Raw genomic sequence first — 13,606 nt, 5'->3', positions numbered from 1 at the left:
TGTGAGATCTCAACCCTCCCCCTATACCTCTAGCCAATGTACATACCTATTAATGAAGTCAGGATAGGACCCAAGTATAACTGTATTATTGTGTTTACTGTCTACAGTGTTTAGGATGTCAGCTATTGATACCTCATCTTTGTCAACATATATCTCTCTAGTATAAAAATCTTTTGAAGGGTTTTTGAACAAATGCTGAAACAGATATCAGTGTATAACAATATTATAGAAACAAAATTATTAAAGATCCATTAAAAATGAAATTACAGAGCTTAACAAATTTTTATTTATTGTGTCACTATGTTTTAAAGATATAAGCCAAAATAAACCTTTCTTGATTATAACTGCACCTACATGACTTTATCTGAAAGTTTTTTTTAAAATGGAAATACTTTAAGATCTAAATTTCAATAACCTTTGATAAAATTGTCCAAATGTGACCACTTAGTGCAGTGCACATCTTTTTATATTCATGTATATACAAATATCTTATAAAAGGAGAAAATACACCTTATCGCTAATCCCGACTGACCCGGCCGCTTGAACTTTTGACGCATACTACATTCACTTTTCCATTGCGGCGTCAGATATTTTGTATTTTGACGTCAAAATTTTACGGGAACCTGTGTGATATCCAGTAATGGCGGATAAATAGCGATAAGGTGTATTGCAGGAGATGATTACCCAAATTGGTACTCTCAATTGAGATTGCAACTAATAAAGAACTATTGTTTACTAACTATAAATTTTGGAAAACAAATTCTTAAATATTTACACTTATTGTACAAGTGTTGCATGTTTTTAAAGTTTAAAGTTATGATTTGAAAATTCAAAAGAAAACTATTACCATAAAACAGGTAGCCTTTTTTCCTGACTGCTCATCAACCTAGCCAAATTTGCACTTTATGCAACCAGGTCATTAATCCATAACCATTCATGAAGAAGATGATAAATCAAAAAAGAAAACAACAAAGACAATTGAACATAATTCACCTACCTCTAATGTGACAAATGATCTTTCTAATAACTGGGGTACTCCGGGGAATATGTAAACATTTTTAATAGTCACTAATGGGAATTTGTTTTTCTGTCCTGTCTCTGGGTGATAACCATACACTGTAGTCGCTGACTTTGGTACCTGAAATATGTTTCTCATAAATTTTTTCCAATTCAGTTATGTTTGATTTATGTTTAACCAGGAAATGGAATTGATTATATATGGATCATGCTAAAACTAGAGGCTCTAATGAGCCTGTGTCGCTCACCTTGGTCTATGCGAATATTAAACAAAGGACGCAGATGGATTCATGACAACTTTGTGTTTTGGTGATGGTAATGTGTTTGTACATCTTACTTTACTGTACATTCTTGCTGCTAACAATTATCTCTATCTATAATGAACTTGGCCCAGTAGTTTTAGTAATGTTAGTAAAAATTTACAAATTTTATGAAAATTGTTAAAAGTTGACTATTAAGGACAATAACTCCTTAGGGGGTCAATTGACCATTTTGGTCAAGTTAACTAATTTTAAGGTATCACTTTGCTGTACATTATTTTTGTTTACAGTTTATCTCTATCTATAATAATATTCAAAATAATAACCAAAGACGGCAAAATTTCTAATTCAGGGGCAGCAACCTAACAACAGAATGTCCGATCCATCTGAAAATTTTAGGGCAGATAGATCTTTACCTGATTAACAATTTCCCTACGCCAGATTTCCTCTAAATGCTTTGCTTTTGAGTAATAAGCCAAAAACTGCATTTTACACCTTTGTTCTATTTTTAGCCGTGGCGGCCATCTTGGTTGGATTGCAGGATCATCAGACACATTTTTCAAACTAGATACCCCAAAGATGATTGTGGCCAAGTTTGGATTTATTTGGCCCAGTAGTTTCAGAGGAGAAGATTTTTCTAAAAGATTACAAAGATTTACGAAAAGTGGTTTAAAATTGACTATAAAGGGCAATAACTCCTAAAGGGGTCAACTGACTATTTTGGTCATGTTGACTTATTTGTAAATCTTACTTTGCTGAACATTATTGCTGTATACAGTTTATCTCTATCTATTATTATATTCAAGATAATAACCAAAAACAGCAAGATTTCCTTAAAATTACCAAATCAGGGGCAGCAACCCAACAATGGGTTGTCCAATTCATCTCAAAATTTCAGGGCAGATAGATCTTGACCTGATAAACAATTTTACCCCGTGTCAGATTTGCTGTAAATGCTTTGGTTTTTGAGTTATAAGCCAAAAACTGCATTTTACCCCTATGTTCTATTTTTAGCCATGGCGGCCATCTTGGATGGTTGGCCGGGTCACCGGACACATTTTTTAAACTAAATACCCCAATAATGATTGTGGCCAAGTTTGGTTTAATTTGGCCCAGTAGTTTCAGAGGATATGATTTTTGTAAAAGCTAATGACGGACGACGACGACGACGGACGACGGACGACGGACGACGCCGGACGCCGAACGCCAAGTGATGAGAAAAGCTCACTTTGCCCTTTGGGCCAGGTGAGCTAAAAATGATCAGAAGAAAACATCCATATATATAGCTTTATGTCCAGTAAAAGTGCTTTTACTGATAACTAGATGATGATTCTTGTTCTTGCATATGTGGTTAGAAAGGGTATAACTCGACAATGGTAAAAATGGTGCCATCCAAAATTGAACTTGATCTGTATTTTGTGGTAATAAGCATTCAATGTGTATAAATTTCATAACATTTGGTTGAGGAAAACTAAAGTTAAATAATGAAAAACAATTTTGGGACGTACAAACAGACTTAATGCCTCCTCCTAAACTATTTCAGCTTAACAAAGCAGTTGATCTTATTATCCAAGTTACCATTGCAAGTTTCATTTTAGGTGAATCCATTGATGCAGGTCCAAAGTATTCTTTACACAACTCCACTAACACAGGGTTTGGTTCTAAAACATCGTCAAAGGCTTTAGCAATACCTGGAATAAATACAGAAAAACTATACTATAATTGCTACAACAGTGAAAAAACCTGTATGCAAACTGGTGGATATTACCTAGGTAACAATAAAAAGTTATTGGTAATACCAAATTCTTAAATATCGTATACATTAAATATCACCTGAAGATAAATGTAATAAAGAATTCATTCATAAAAAAATGTCAAGATGATTTCAACTCCCTATCTTCATATATTTCAGCTTTTTATAGGTTATTTATTTTGCCATATTTTTATATCTTTTATTAAAATACCGTTCACAATTTTTCTATACACGGCAATTAGGAGCTTGACAAATACAGTATATATAGTATAAAGTTTACATATTGATGTTATGGTGTTGTTTTCTTCATGTTATTCAGTCTTTAACAGACAGCGTGCATCAATATTCTTAGTTGAATATTTTTTTCTTTACTATCACCTGTATATTTCCCAAAATATCATAATCATGTTTATGACTCTCTTTAGTAGTCTCAGTTTAATTCATTTACAGCCAGCTTAGAATTAATTATCAAGTTCATGAAGCTTAACTGCACACAAATGACATATATTTTCACCTTCAAAAGTTTTGTCATCATGTGTTGGTCCTATACCACCAGTTGTTATAACATGTGTGAATGACTTAGAAAACAACGAGACTTCCTGAGCAATGGTATCCAAGTCATCTCCTATCACAGATATCTGAAGTAGAAAAAAAACAATGAGACTTCACGGGCAATGGTATCCAAGTCATCTCCTATCACAGATATCTAAAATACAAAAAAAAACAATCATTTCCTCACTTTTTTTTTAAATCTTTGGTTTATTTTTAATGAGTGTATTCACAATTTCAGATATCTAAAATACAAAAAAAACAATCATTTCCTCACTTTTTTGTTAAATCTTTGGTTTATTTTTAATGAGTGTATTCACAATTTTTTCACAATTTTTTTCAGTAGGAGTGAATATACCAGAGTGTCTGTGTTCTCCCAAGAATTTTCGAATAGCACCCTGGAAATTAACAATTACATAATAGCACTGGTTTTCCCAAAAATATATCACCATGCCATGGCTCCTATATGTTCTATTAAAATCATCGAAGGAAGCACCATGGTAAAACAATAAGGCACCAGGGTACTATGGTTCTTTAAGGCCCTAGGGAGAACACTGAGATCATCAGAGGTTATAACAAACTATACAATTTATATAAAGTATTTACCTTTTTCACTTTGACACCAAGAGAGAACAAATGTTTGCAGATAAAGTGGGAATTTGTGTCTTCTGTTTGTCCTTTGAGAATTTCATCACCAATAACTGAAATTAAAAAGCTTTATTGTCTTAATACTGTCATGACTGTATGTCATAACCATTTAATGTAAATGTGTTTGGGCTAATAAAAATTGTCTATTGTCTATATAAAGTGTATCTATAGTCATGATAGTGAATGAATGAAAAAGCAGGGAGTTAAATACTTTGTTATTTGATTTTCATAAGCCATCCCATCTGACAGCACATCCATCAGTATCCAATCAGGGGAAAGTCCCTGATCCAATCAAGCATCTTTGAAAATTTGCTACGTATTTTGGAATCATCTTGAATTTTCAGAAAGTTTTGAGATTTTTTTCTAGATATAGTTCAATTAAATATTTTATAAAGTATTTTTGTGACTGCTGTTTGTATTTTTTGGTTTTCTTAGGCATGTAAAAAGTAAAAACCCCAAAAACTGAACTACGAGGTCATAGTCTTATTTATTTATTTAACCCTCTTGAGTTTTTTTCTTGCTTTGTCGCGCCAAAAGCATCTTGACGTTTCTTATCTGTGACGTTGCAAAACTTATGTCTCTGTGTAGAACTGTGCTTTCCCACCGTCCATAGTTTTTCACATTTCAATGTAGCGGTATTTATGAAAAGCGATGTATAAGTAATTTTACGGAAGTTATTGCTCTAAGATTGTCATAAACGATGTTTTTAATACATTATTTAAAAATACAACTTTTAACCTTGGAAATATTTTTTTTCTAACTTTCTTGTCTTAAAATGAAGTGAAAATAATAAACAAATTGCTTTAAAATCTGTTAATTGAGAAAGTGTTCTCTTCTCAACGTGCAGTGGCAAATATTTCATGCAATATTAAGGACGTCTGAAATTCAATACACCATAAATCTATTGCTCAGTGGGTCCTACAAAGTAAAAGATCTGTCATGAATGCCAGAAAAAAGAATTTGCCACTGGGAAAGGATATCTATGATATATATATGAATAGAAATTATAAAAATTTGTGTCTACTACACATTTATATTAACATCCCCACAGGTTTAAAATGTATTCAAATATCGTATGGCAATCAGGCCTGGGGTAATGGTAATTTGTAATTGTAATGCATTGTAATATTACATTTTTTGGATGTAATGCAAAGTAATTTGTAATGCACATTTTCTGCATTACAATTACATGTAATGTAATGATTACTTTAGTTTAAAAATTGATGTAATGCCTCCATTACAGAACATTACTTTTCATTACAAATTGGTAAAATAGATAAAATTGAAGAATATTGTATCATAAAAATAAAATATCAACAAAAACAAAAGAAAGAATGGAATAAAATTAATTTTTGTCACAGTTAATAACTGTATTAAATAATTTACATTAATCTTTAAAACACACATTAAGGTAAGAAATATAAAATGGTTCAAAATATCAAGTCTTTGATCTTGGTTTCTGATATTTGTTTAATATGATAAGGGAATATTTTGGTGTTTGGTGGTCTATGAAAAATCTTATAAAAAAAAATTATTAAACAAAACTATATAGATCAATGAAAAAAATAATAATAATTCTATACACACCTTACATGTATTTTAATGAAATATTGAATATATTAAACAACATTTTTAAACCAAACTGTGGGTTGGGTCCTGCCTGAGTTGTTATTTCACCTAATTAATATCACAATGTTTTTATTGCAATCAAATCTTCTCAACTTATGTTTGTCCTCACAGAACCCTTAGGCATTTAACAAGATAATCCTTTAATGACACATTTATTATATCCCTTTGAAATCATTAATGATGTCTTAATGATTAAGTGATCAATGTTAGAAACAAAATTATATGATAATTTATTTATTTTTTACCACCACCTAAGAAACTTGAAAGTGACTTTTTCAGTTTCATGCCTCCTACTACTCAATCAAAGGTAAAGACACAGATACGGTGCAGTACATGATGTTGACATCTACTTGTCTGAGCCATGTGAAGAAATTTCAATCAATGCACTGGAATAATGGAAGTCAAATTCAGTGTGCCTTTCTTCTTTGGCTAATACAGCTATCAAGTATTTAGCCATTTTCCACACATAAACTCCTGTAGAAAGGCTTTTAAGTATTGCCGGAAATGTGAAAAAAGAACTGATCGCTGTTCTCTTAATGGCATCACATTTAAACCACTTATGATGATAAAGTGCAATGGACATATTAATTAACCAGTATTTGAAGTCTATGTACCTAACACTGTATACATATGTACATATACCTCTGTTTTTGAAATGCTTTTTGTTTTTTTTATTGAAAAAGTAATATGTAATGTAATGCATTACACAGGCAAAGTAATTGTAATGTAATGTATTACATGTGAGAAAAAATGTAATTATAATTGTAATTGTAATGGAAGAATAACAAAGTAATTGTAATGTAATGCATTACATTGCAATGTAATGGCCCCAGGCCTGATGGCAATACAAGTACATCGGTTAACATGTGTGTACTTTTACCAAAAAAAATACTGAGATTTCAATCGTGGTATTTGAGCCCTAAATAAATTATCGTTCTTTTAAATAAAGCGTGTATGGTGTATTGTGAATGAATATTATTATTTCGTGTAATCAAGTATAACATTTACCTTTTTTGTGGTTATTTACTAGGAATACGATTATTGATTTATATAAGATATTCTGATTGATAGATGTTCGAAAAAATCGTAAAACAAATTCTCCAAAGAATGCCTTCTTTTGATGTTGTCAGTGCCCGGAGTATTGTGACGTTACAATGGACCTTAGACGTTCTACACAATCAACAAGATTTGTGTGTAGTAGCCATAAATGTCCCTTTTGCAGCAAGAGGGTTAAGGTTCATGTGGACCCTATGGCTAAAATGGCCGTATTTTCACCTCAAAATTTTCTCTGATTACAGGCAAACCTGTGCATCTGAAAAAGTTTTAAGGCATAGCATGCCCTAGATAAATAGAATTCAAATGCATTGTATGATGTAGAAAATTCTTAACTAAACTGGATTTTGCCGTACACTTTTTTTCGTCTCTGCAGAAGATGATAAAATTAACAAATAGCTGAGTTTACCTTGATATGGTCCACTCAGGTACACAGTTTAATTATCCAGTTATTGTCAGGTATCTATTGTCTATCAAATGTCCATGTCAATTAAAAAAGCTCACTTTAATTTTTACCTGTGGGGAAGTTCTCAAACCTGTTTCCCAACTAATAGTTTTTTTTTACACCTTCTGGAGGAATGAAAAAAAGTGCACGGCAAAATCCTGGTAAGTTTTTATTTTTCTAAAACATAAAACATACTTAAAATTCATTTATCTAGGGCATGCTATGTCTGATTTTTTTTTACAGATGCGCAGGTTTGTCTGTACTCAGAGTAAATTTTGAGGTAAAAATACGGCCATTTCAGCCATAGGGTCCACTAGTCCAATCATGACGTTTGGCAAGGCTATTTTTATTTTTTTTCTGGGACGCCTTCCCACGTCGTAGGAAGGCGTCCCAGAAAAAAACTAGAGGCTCTCAAGAGCCTGTGTCGCTCACCTGTTACTGTATTTACTGATGTCGGACACTTTTTTTTAAATATATACCATAGTGATGATTGTGGCCACGTTTAGTTTAATATGGCCCATAGTTTTAGAAAAGAATATTTTTGTACAAGTTACAAAAATGACGAAAATTTGTTCAAAATTGACTATAAAGGGCAATAACTCCTTAAGGGGTACTCTTACAATTTTTATCATGTTGACTTATTTGTAGATCCTACTTTGCTTAACAAAATTGCTGTTTTCAGTTTATCTCTATCTATAATAGTATTCAAGATAATAACCAAAAACTGCAAAATTTCCTTAAAATTACCAATTTTAGGGCAGCAACCCAATAACGAGTTGTCAGATTCATCTGAAAATTTGCAAGAATATAGATCTTATTCTGATGGACATTTAAATCTTAAAAGATTTGCCCTAAATGTCTTAGTTTTAAAGATATAAATCAAAAACTGCATTTTACCACTATGTTCTAATTTTAGCCATGTCGGCCATTTTGTTTGGTAGGCGGTGTCATTGGACACATTTTTCAAACTATATACCACAATGATAATTATCGCCAAGTTTGGTTAAATTTGGCCATGTAGTTTCAGAGAAGAAGATTTTTGTACAAATTACAAAAACTGACGAAAATTTGTTAAAAATTGACTATAAAGGGCAATAACTCCTTAAGGGGTTGACTGACAATTTTGGTCATGTTAACTTATTTGTAGGTTTTACTTTGCTGAACATTATTGCTGTTTACAGTTCATCTCTATCTATAATAGTATTCAAGATAATAACCAAAAACTGCAAAATTTCCTTAAAATAACCAATTCAGGGGCAGCAACCTAACAACCGGTTGTCCGATTCATCTGAAAATTCTAGGGCAGATAGATCTTGACCTGATTAACAATTTTACCCCATGTCAGATTTGCTCTAAATGTTTTGGTTTCAAAGATATAAGCCAAAATATACATTTTACCCCTGTGTTCTATTTTTAGCCATGGCGGCCATCTTGGTTGGATGACCAAGTCACCGGACACATTTTTTAAACTAGATACCCCAAGGATGATTGTGGCCAAGTTTGGTAAAATTTGGCCCAGTAGTTTCAGACGAGAAGATTTTTGTAAAAGTTTACGGACGACGGACGACGGACGACGGACGCAGGACGACGGACGACGGACGCCAAGTGATGAGAAAAGCTCACTTGACCTTTCAGGTCAGGTGAGCTAAAAATAGCCTTGCCAGACGTCATAATGATTTGGACTAAGGGTCCACATGTACCTTAAAGTTAAAGTGTCATCTTTGACAAAAAAAAATTACTGTATTCTTCTCTCTTGAAATTTTGCACAACAACTTTTTAGGTCTGAAAAGTGTACATATATTAATTTTATACCATAAATGTTTACAAATACAGCACAGTTTGTGTTAAATTTTTTTTTCTTTTTACAATAGACAATAGACAATAGACAATATTTTATTGGCACAAACGCATTTACAATAAATGGTAATGACCGAATGGATAAACAATTTGCTATACATGGTAGTAAAATACAAACAATTATATATATATGTGAATAAACGATTAAAGGTATAATGAAAATCTATTACAATAGATTACTTCTTGCATTAAAACAATTTGTTACGAAAGAGGAAGATAATTTTAGTGCCTTATAGGATGTATTATTAAGTATGAGATTTATTATATTTTTATCACACAATGTGGTTACACTTTTTCCTGTAATATTAAACATTTTTAATACAAAAGACTCTCTAATACTGGAGTAACCGCTACAGTGTAGCAACATGTGCTGTTCATTTTCAATTTCGCCACTTTTACAGATTTCACAAATTCTTTGATCTCTGGGCATTTTTAAATATCTTCCTCTTTCAATGGCAAGGTTATGAGCACTAACTCTTAATTTACATAATGATGATCGATCTGATCTATTTTTTAAAGCATCAACATAACCTGCCCGTTCATTAATTTTGTAGACACTCTGGAAAAATATTAATTTAGAAGATGCTGAAATATTTGCATGTTGTTCCTGAAAACCCTGATCAGTTAGTCTTTGTTTTATGAAACCAAACAGGGGTTTAATAGTAAGGTTATCATTTGACAAATAAGATAAACCTAAGTTTTGAATAATAATATTTAACTTTTTAACCCATGGGTTGCTTTTTTTTTGTAGCATTATATATTTGGTGAACTAAACTTCCTTCTGAAGTGATTAAATGATCCCAGAATTTAATGCTAGATAACATTATCCTATTTTTCAATGGCAGTCTTGCAAGTTCGGAACGACATGAGTCATTTTATATTTGAACTGTTGAACTTGTATCTTACTGTCAGACTTTCTCACCTATTATTCCAGCTGAGCATTCATTATTGGTTGTCATTCTTCTACCTACAATGTGGTTAACTGTAATTTTTAGTCTCTTACACGCTGATATTCGTGAAAACCTATTCATCTGTCATATTTTCATGTTTCATCATATAAACAGCACGGTGAGCATCTTCACAAGTCTTGGTTCAACGAAAAGTTAGAGTTATCGCCCTTCAATTTGTAACTGATAACAATGTGACTTATTAGGCTGTTTGGTCAACTTTGCAAATTGCAATAGGGAAAATTTACTTTTCAATCTTTCAAATGACATAAAGTTTATATGCATATCATCAATCCATGTACATTTTGCAAAATTACAATCTAAAATAGTAAGTCCAATAACCAAAAACTTTATTCAGTAAGTAAAACCACAAAACTCCAGTTAATAAATGTATCGGTCTCCTGACTATAAAAAAAAACTAGAGGCTCTCATGACGCCGGGCCTGTGTCGCTCACATTGGTCTATGCGATGAAGTAAAAATAAATTAAGGACACTCCACAATATGAAAGAAATAAATAGAATTGATGACAAAATTCTCGGTTTATGTGTTTTTATGGATTTACTTACTTATTTCAGAGACATATAAATAATTTAGTATACATGTCTCTGCTTATTTGTAGATCTTACTTTACTGAACATTCTTGCTGTTTACAGTTTATATCATTATCTATAATGGTTTGGCCCAGGAGTTTCAGAGAAGAAGATTTTTGTAAAAGATTACAAATAATGTAAAAAAAAATTAAACATGAATCTGTCTTTAAAGGGCAATAACTTATGAAGGGGTCATTTGAACAATTTTGCTGTTTACAGTTTATCAATATCTATCATAATATTCAAGACAACAATTAAAAACTGCAGAATTTCCTTAAAATTACAAATTCAGAGGCCAACCCAAACGTGAATGGGTTGTCTGGTGCGTCTGAAAATTTCATGGCAGATAGCTCTTGACCTGATGAACATTTTAATTATAGTCAGATTTGCTCTTAATAATGCTTAAGATGATATCACAAAAACCGAATTTTACGTAGCTATGCTCTATTTCAGTTTAGCCACATTGGCCATGTTGGATGATTGGCGGGGTCATCGGATACATTTTTTTAGCTTAATACCCTAAGGTGAATTTAGGCTGAGTTTGGTTAAATTTGGTCCAGTAGTTTCAGAGGAGAAGATCTTTGTAAAAGCTATAACGGGCTACGACCACGGACGACGGACGCTAAGTGATAAGAAAAGCTCACTTGGCACTATGGGCCAGGTTAGCAAATAATAATATTTTTATAATGTACATCTCTGTATATTCTCTCATTATTTTTATTAGTAAGAAATATTCCTACTTTTTAAAGATTTTTGTTTCTAGATTTGTTTCAGTAAGTGAGGGTTTCGGGCTGGGTGTCCTTCATTTCTGTATTCTTTAATTCTTTGGTTCGTTTTTCTCTTTTCTTTATACTTTGTTTACCCATTATAATCTATTCTTTAAATCCAAGCATAACGTATGATTTTTTTTTCTCTATTCATCAAGTTATATATCTCATTTATCAGTAACCCTATTCACTATTCTGTAAACACCTATCCACATCCTCTTATATATAACTGATTCTAAAAGCAGTAAATACAAATTTGCACAAACTGAAATGTCTCGCCTTTCAGTTTTTCTCATCATTGATATTATGTTGATAGTCCTAAATATAAAGTTTTATTACAACTGTCACATAAACTTAACATTAACTAAGAAAACTACACATTGACCAATGAACCATGAAAATGAGGTTAAGGTCAGATGAACCATGCCAGGCAGACATGTGTGTAGCTAACAATTCTGTCATACAACAAATATAATTAACTTATGCTAATAGTTTAAGAAAAACAGACCAAAAAGCAAAAACTTAACAACAGACCAAAAGTCAAAAACTTCACACTGAGCAATGAACCGTGAAAATGAGGTCAAGGTCAAATAATTCCTGTGCGACTGACATAGATCATAAAATATATCCATACATCAAATAAAGTTGACCTATTGCATATAGTATCATAAATTAATACCAAAACTCAAACTTAACTTTGACCACTGAACCATAAAAATGAGGTCAAGGTCAGATGACACCTGTCAGCTAGACATGTACACCTTACAATAATTCCATACACCAAATACAGTAGACCCATTGCATACAGTATAAGAAAAACAGACAAAAACACAAAACTTAACTATAACCACTGAACCATGAACATGATGAGGTCAAGGTCAGATGACACCTGCCAGTTGAACATATGCACCTTAGTCCTTTCATACACCGACATGATATATCAAATCTATTGCGTAAAGTTTCTGAGATATGGACTTGACCACCAAAACTTAACCTTGTTCACTAATCCATGAAATGAGGCCGAAGTCAAATGAAAATTGTCTGACTTCATGAAGACCTTGCAAGGTACGCACATACCAAATATAATTATCCTACTACTTATGATAAGAGAGAATTTAACGTTATTAAAATATTTTAACTTTTTTTCTCAAGTAGTCACAGAACCCTGAAAAGGAGGTCAAGGACATTGGGCATGTGACTGACAGAAACTTCGTAACATGAGGCACCCAAGGTCTTCCACCTTTTAAAATATAAAGGTTTTACGAGGTTAACTAACACTGCCGCCGCCGCCGGATCACTATCCCTATGTCGAGCTTTGCGACTCGGCAAAGAGCAGATCGACCTATCTACTACATCAAAAATAAAATGTATAATACCAAAAATATAAAAAAAAAAAGATGTGGTATGATTGCCAATGAGACACCTCGACCCCAAGAGACCAAAGGACACAAAAATTAACAACTATAGGTCAACGTATGTCCTTCAACAATGAGCAAAGCCCATACTGCATAGTCAGCTAAATAAGGCACCGAAATGACAAATGTAAAACAATTCCAACTAGAAAATCAACGGTCTTATTTATGTACAAAAAATGAACGAAAAACTAATGTAACACATAAATATACGATGTGGTGTGATCGCCAATGAGACATCTCTCCACCAGATATAGGTCACAAAAATTAACAACTATAGGTCAACGTACGGCGGTCAACAATGAGCAAAGCCCATACCGCATAGTCAGCCAAATAAACGGCACCGAAATGAATAATGTAAAACAATTCAAACAAGAAAACTAACGGTCTTATTTATGTACAAAAAATGAACGAAAAACTGATCAGTCTATAGAAGGTGCGATACGATAAAAACTTTTCTTATATCAATGAGCGATATTGTCTAATATCAATTGTAAATATGCAGACATTCCATGCGGAAAATGTTGTTTTCGGCAACGAAAAATAAAAAAATAATAACTTTAAAACTTATTGTTCAAATATAAACAACAATTGAGTCTAAATATACATTCAGAAGTTAGTTAGAAGCTAAAGTTTATGTCCGTGTAAAATTTGAAGTGCTGTGTTTTTCTTATATAC

The 13,606-nt window shown here is 32.3% G+C and overlaps 1 protein-coding gene across 1 annotated transcript in view; it reads right to left on the bottom strand.

Moving 5' to 3' along the window:
• The window catches only part of LOC134685160 (FAD synthase-like), a 47,240-nt gene extending 36,766 nt beyond the window's left edge, over positions 1-10,474 (bottom strand). Inside the window, exons 1-6 of the mRNA XM_063544637.1 lie at positions 10,134-10,474; positions 4,186-4,280; positions 3,545-3,668; positions 2,856-2,968; positions 998-1,138; positions 47-195 (exon numbers count right to left, since the gene is read on the bottom strand). Of these exons, the coding sequence (XP_063400707.1) occupies positions 47-195; positions 998-1,138; positions 2,856-2,968; positions 3,545-3,668; positions 4,186-4,280; positions 10,134-10,242 (731 nt within the window). The 5' untranslated portion in view covers positions 10,243-10,474. The remainder of the gene's footprint in view (positions 1-46; positions 196-997; positions 1,139-2,855; positions 2,969-3,544; positions 3,669-4,185; positions 4,281-10,133) is intronic.
• Between the last annotated feature and the right edge of the window lie 3,132 nt (positions 10,475-13,606).

The sequence above is a fragment of the Mytilus trossulus genome, chromosome 9 (assembly GCF_036588685.1).
Source record: "Mytilus trossulus isolate FHL-02 chromosome 9, PNRI_Mtr1.1.1.hap1, whole genome shotgun sequence".
NCBI classification, from domain to species: domain Eukaryota; kingdom Metazoa; phylum Mollusca; class Bivalvia; order Mytilida; family Mytilidae; genus Mytilus; species Mytilus trossulus.
The sequence above is the reverse complement of the archived record's forward strand: the minus strand, read 5'-3'. Positions and strand labels throughout refer to the sequence as shown.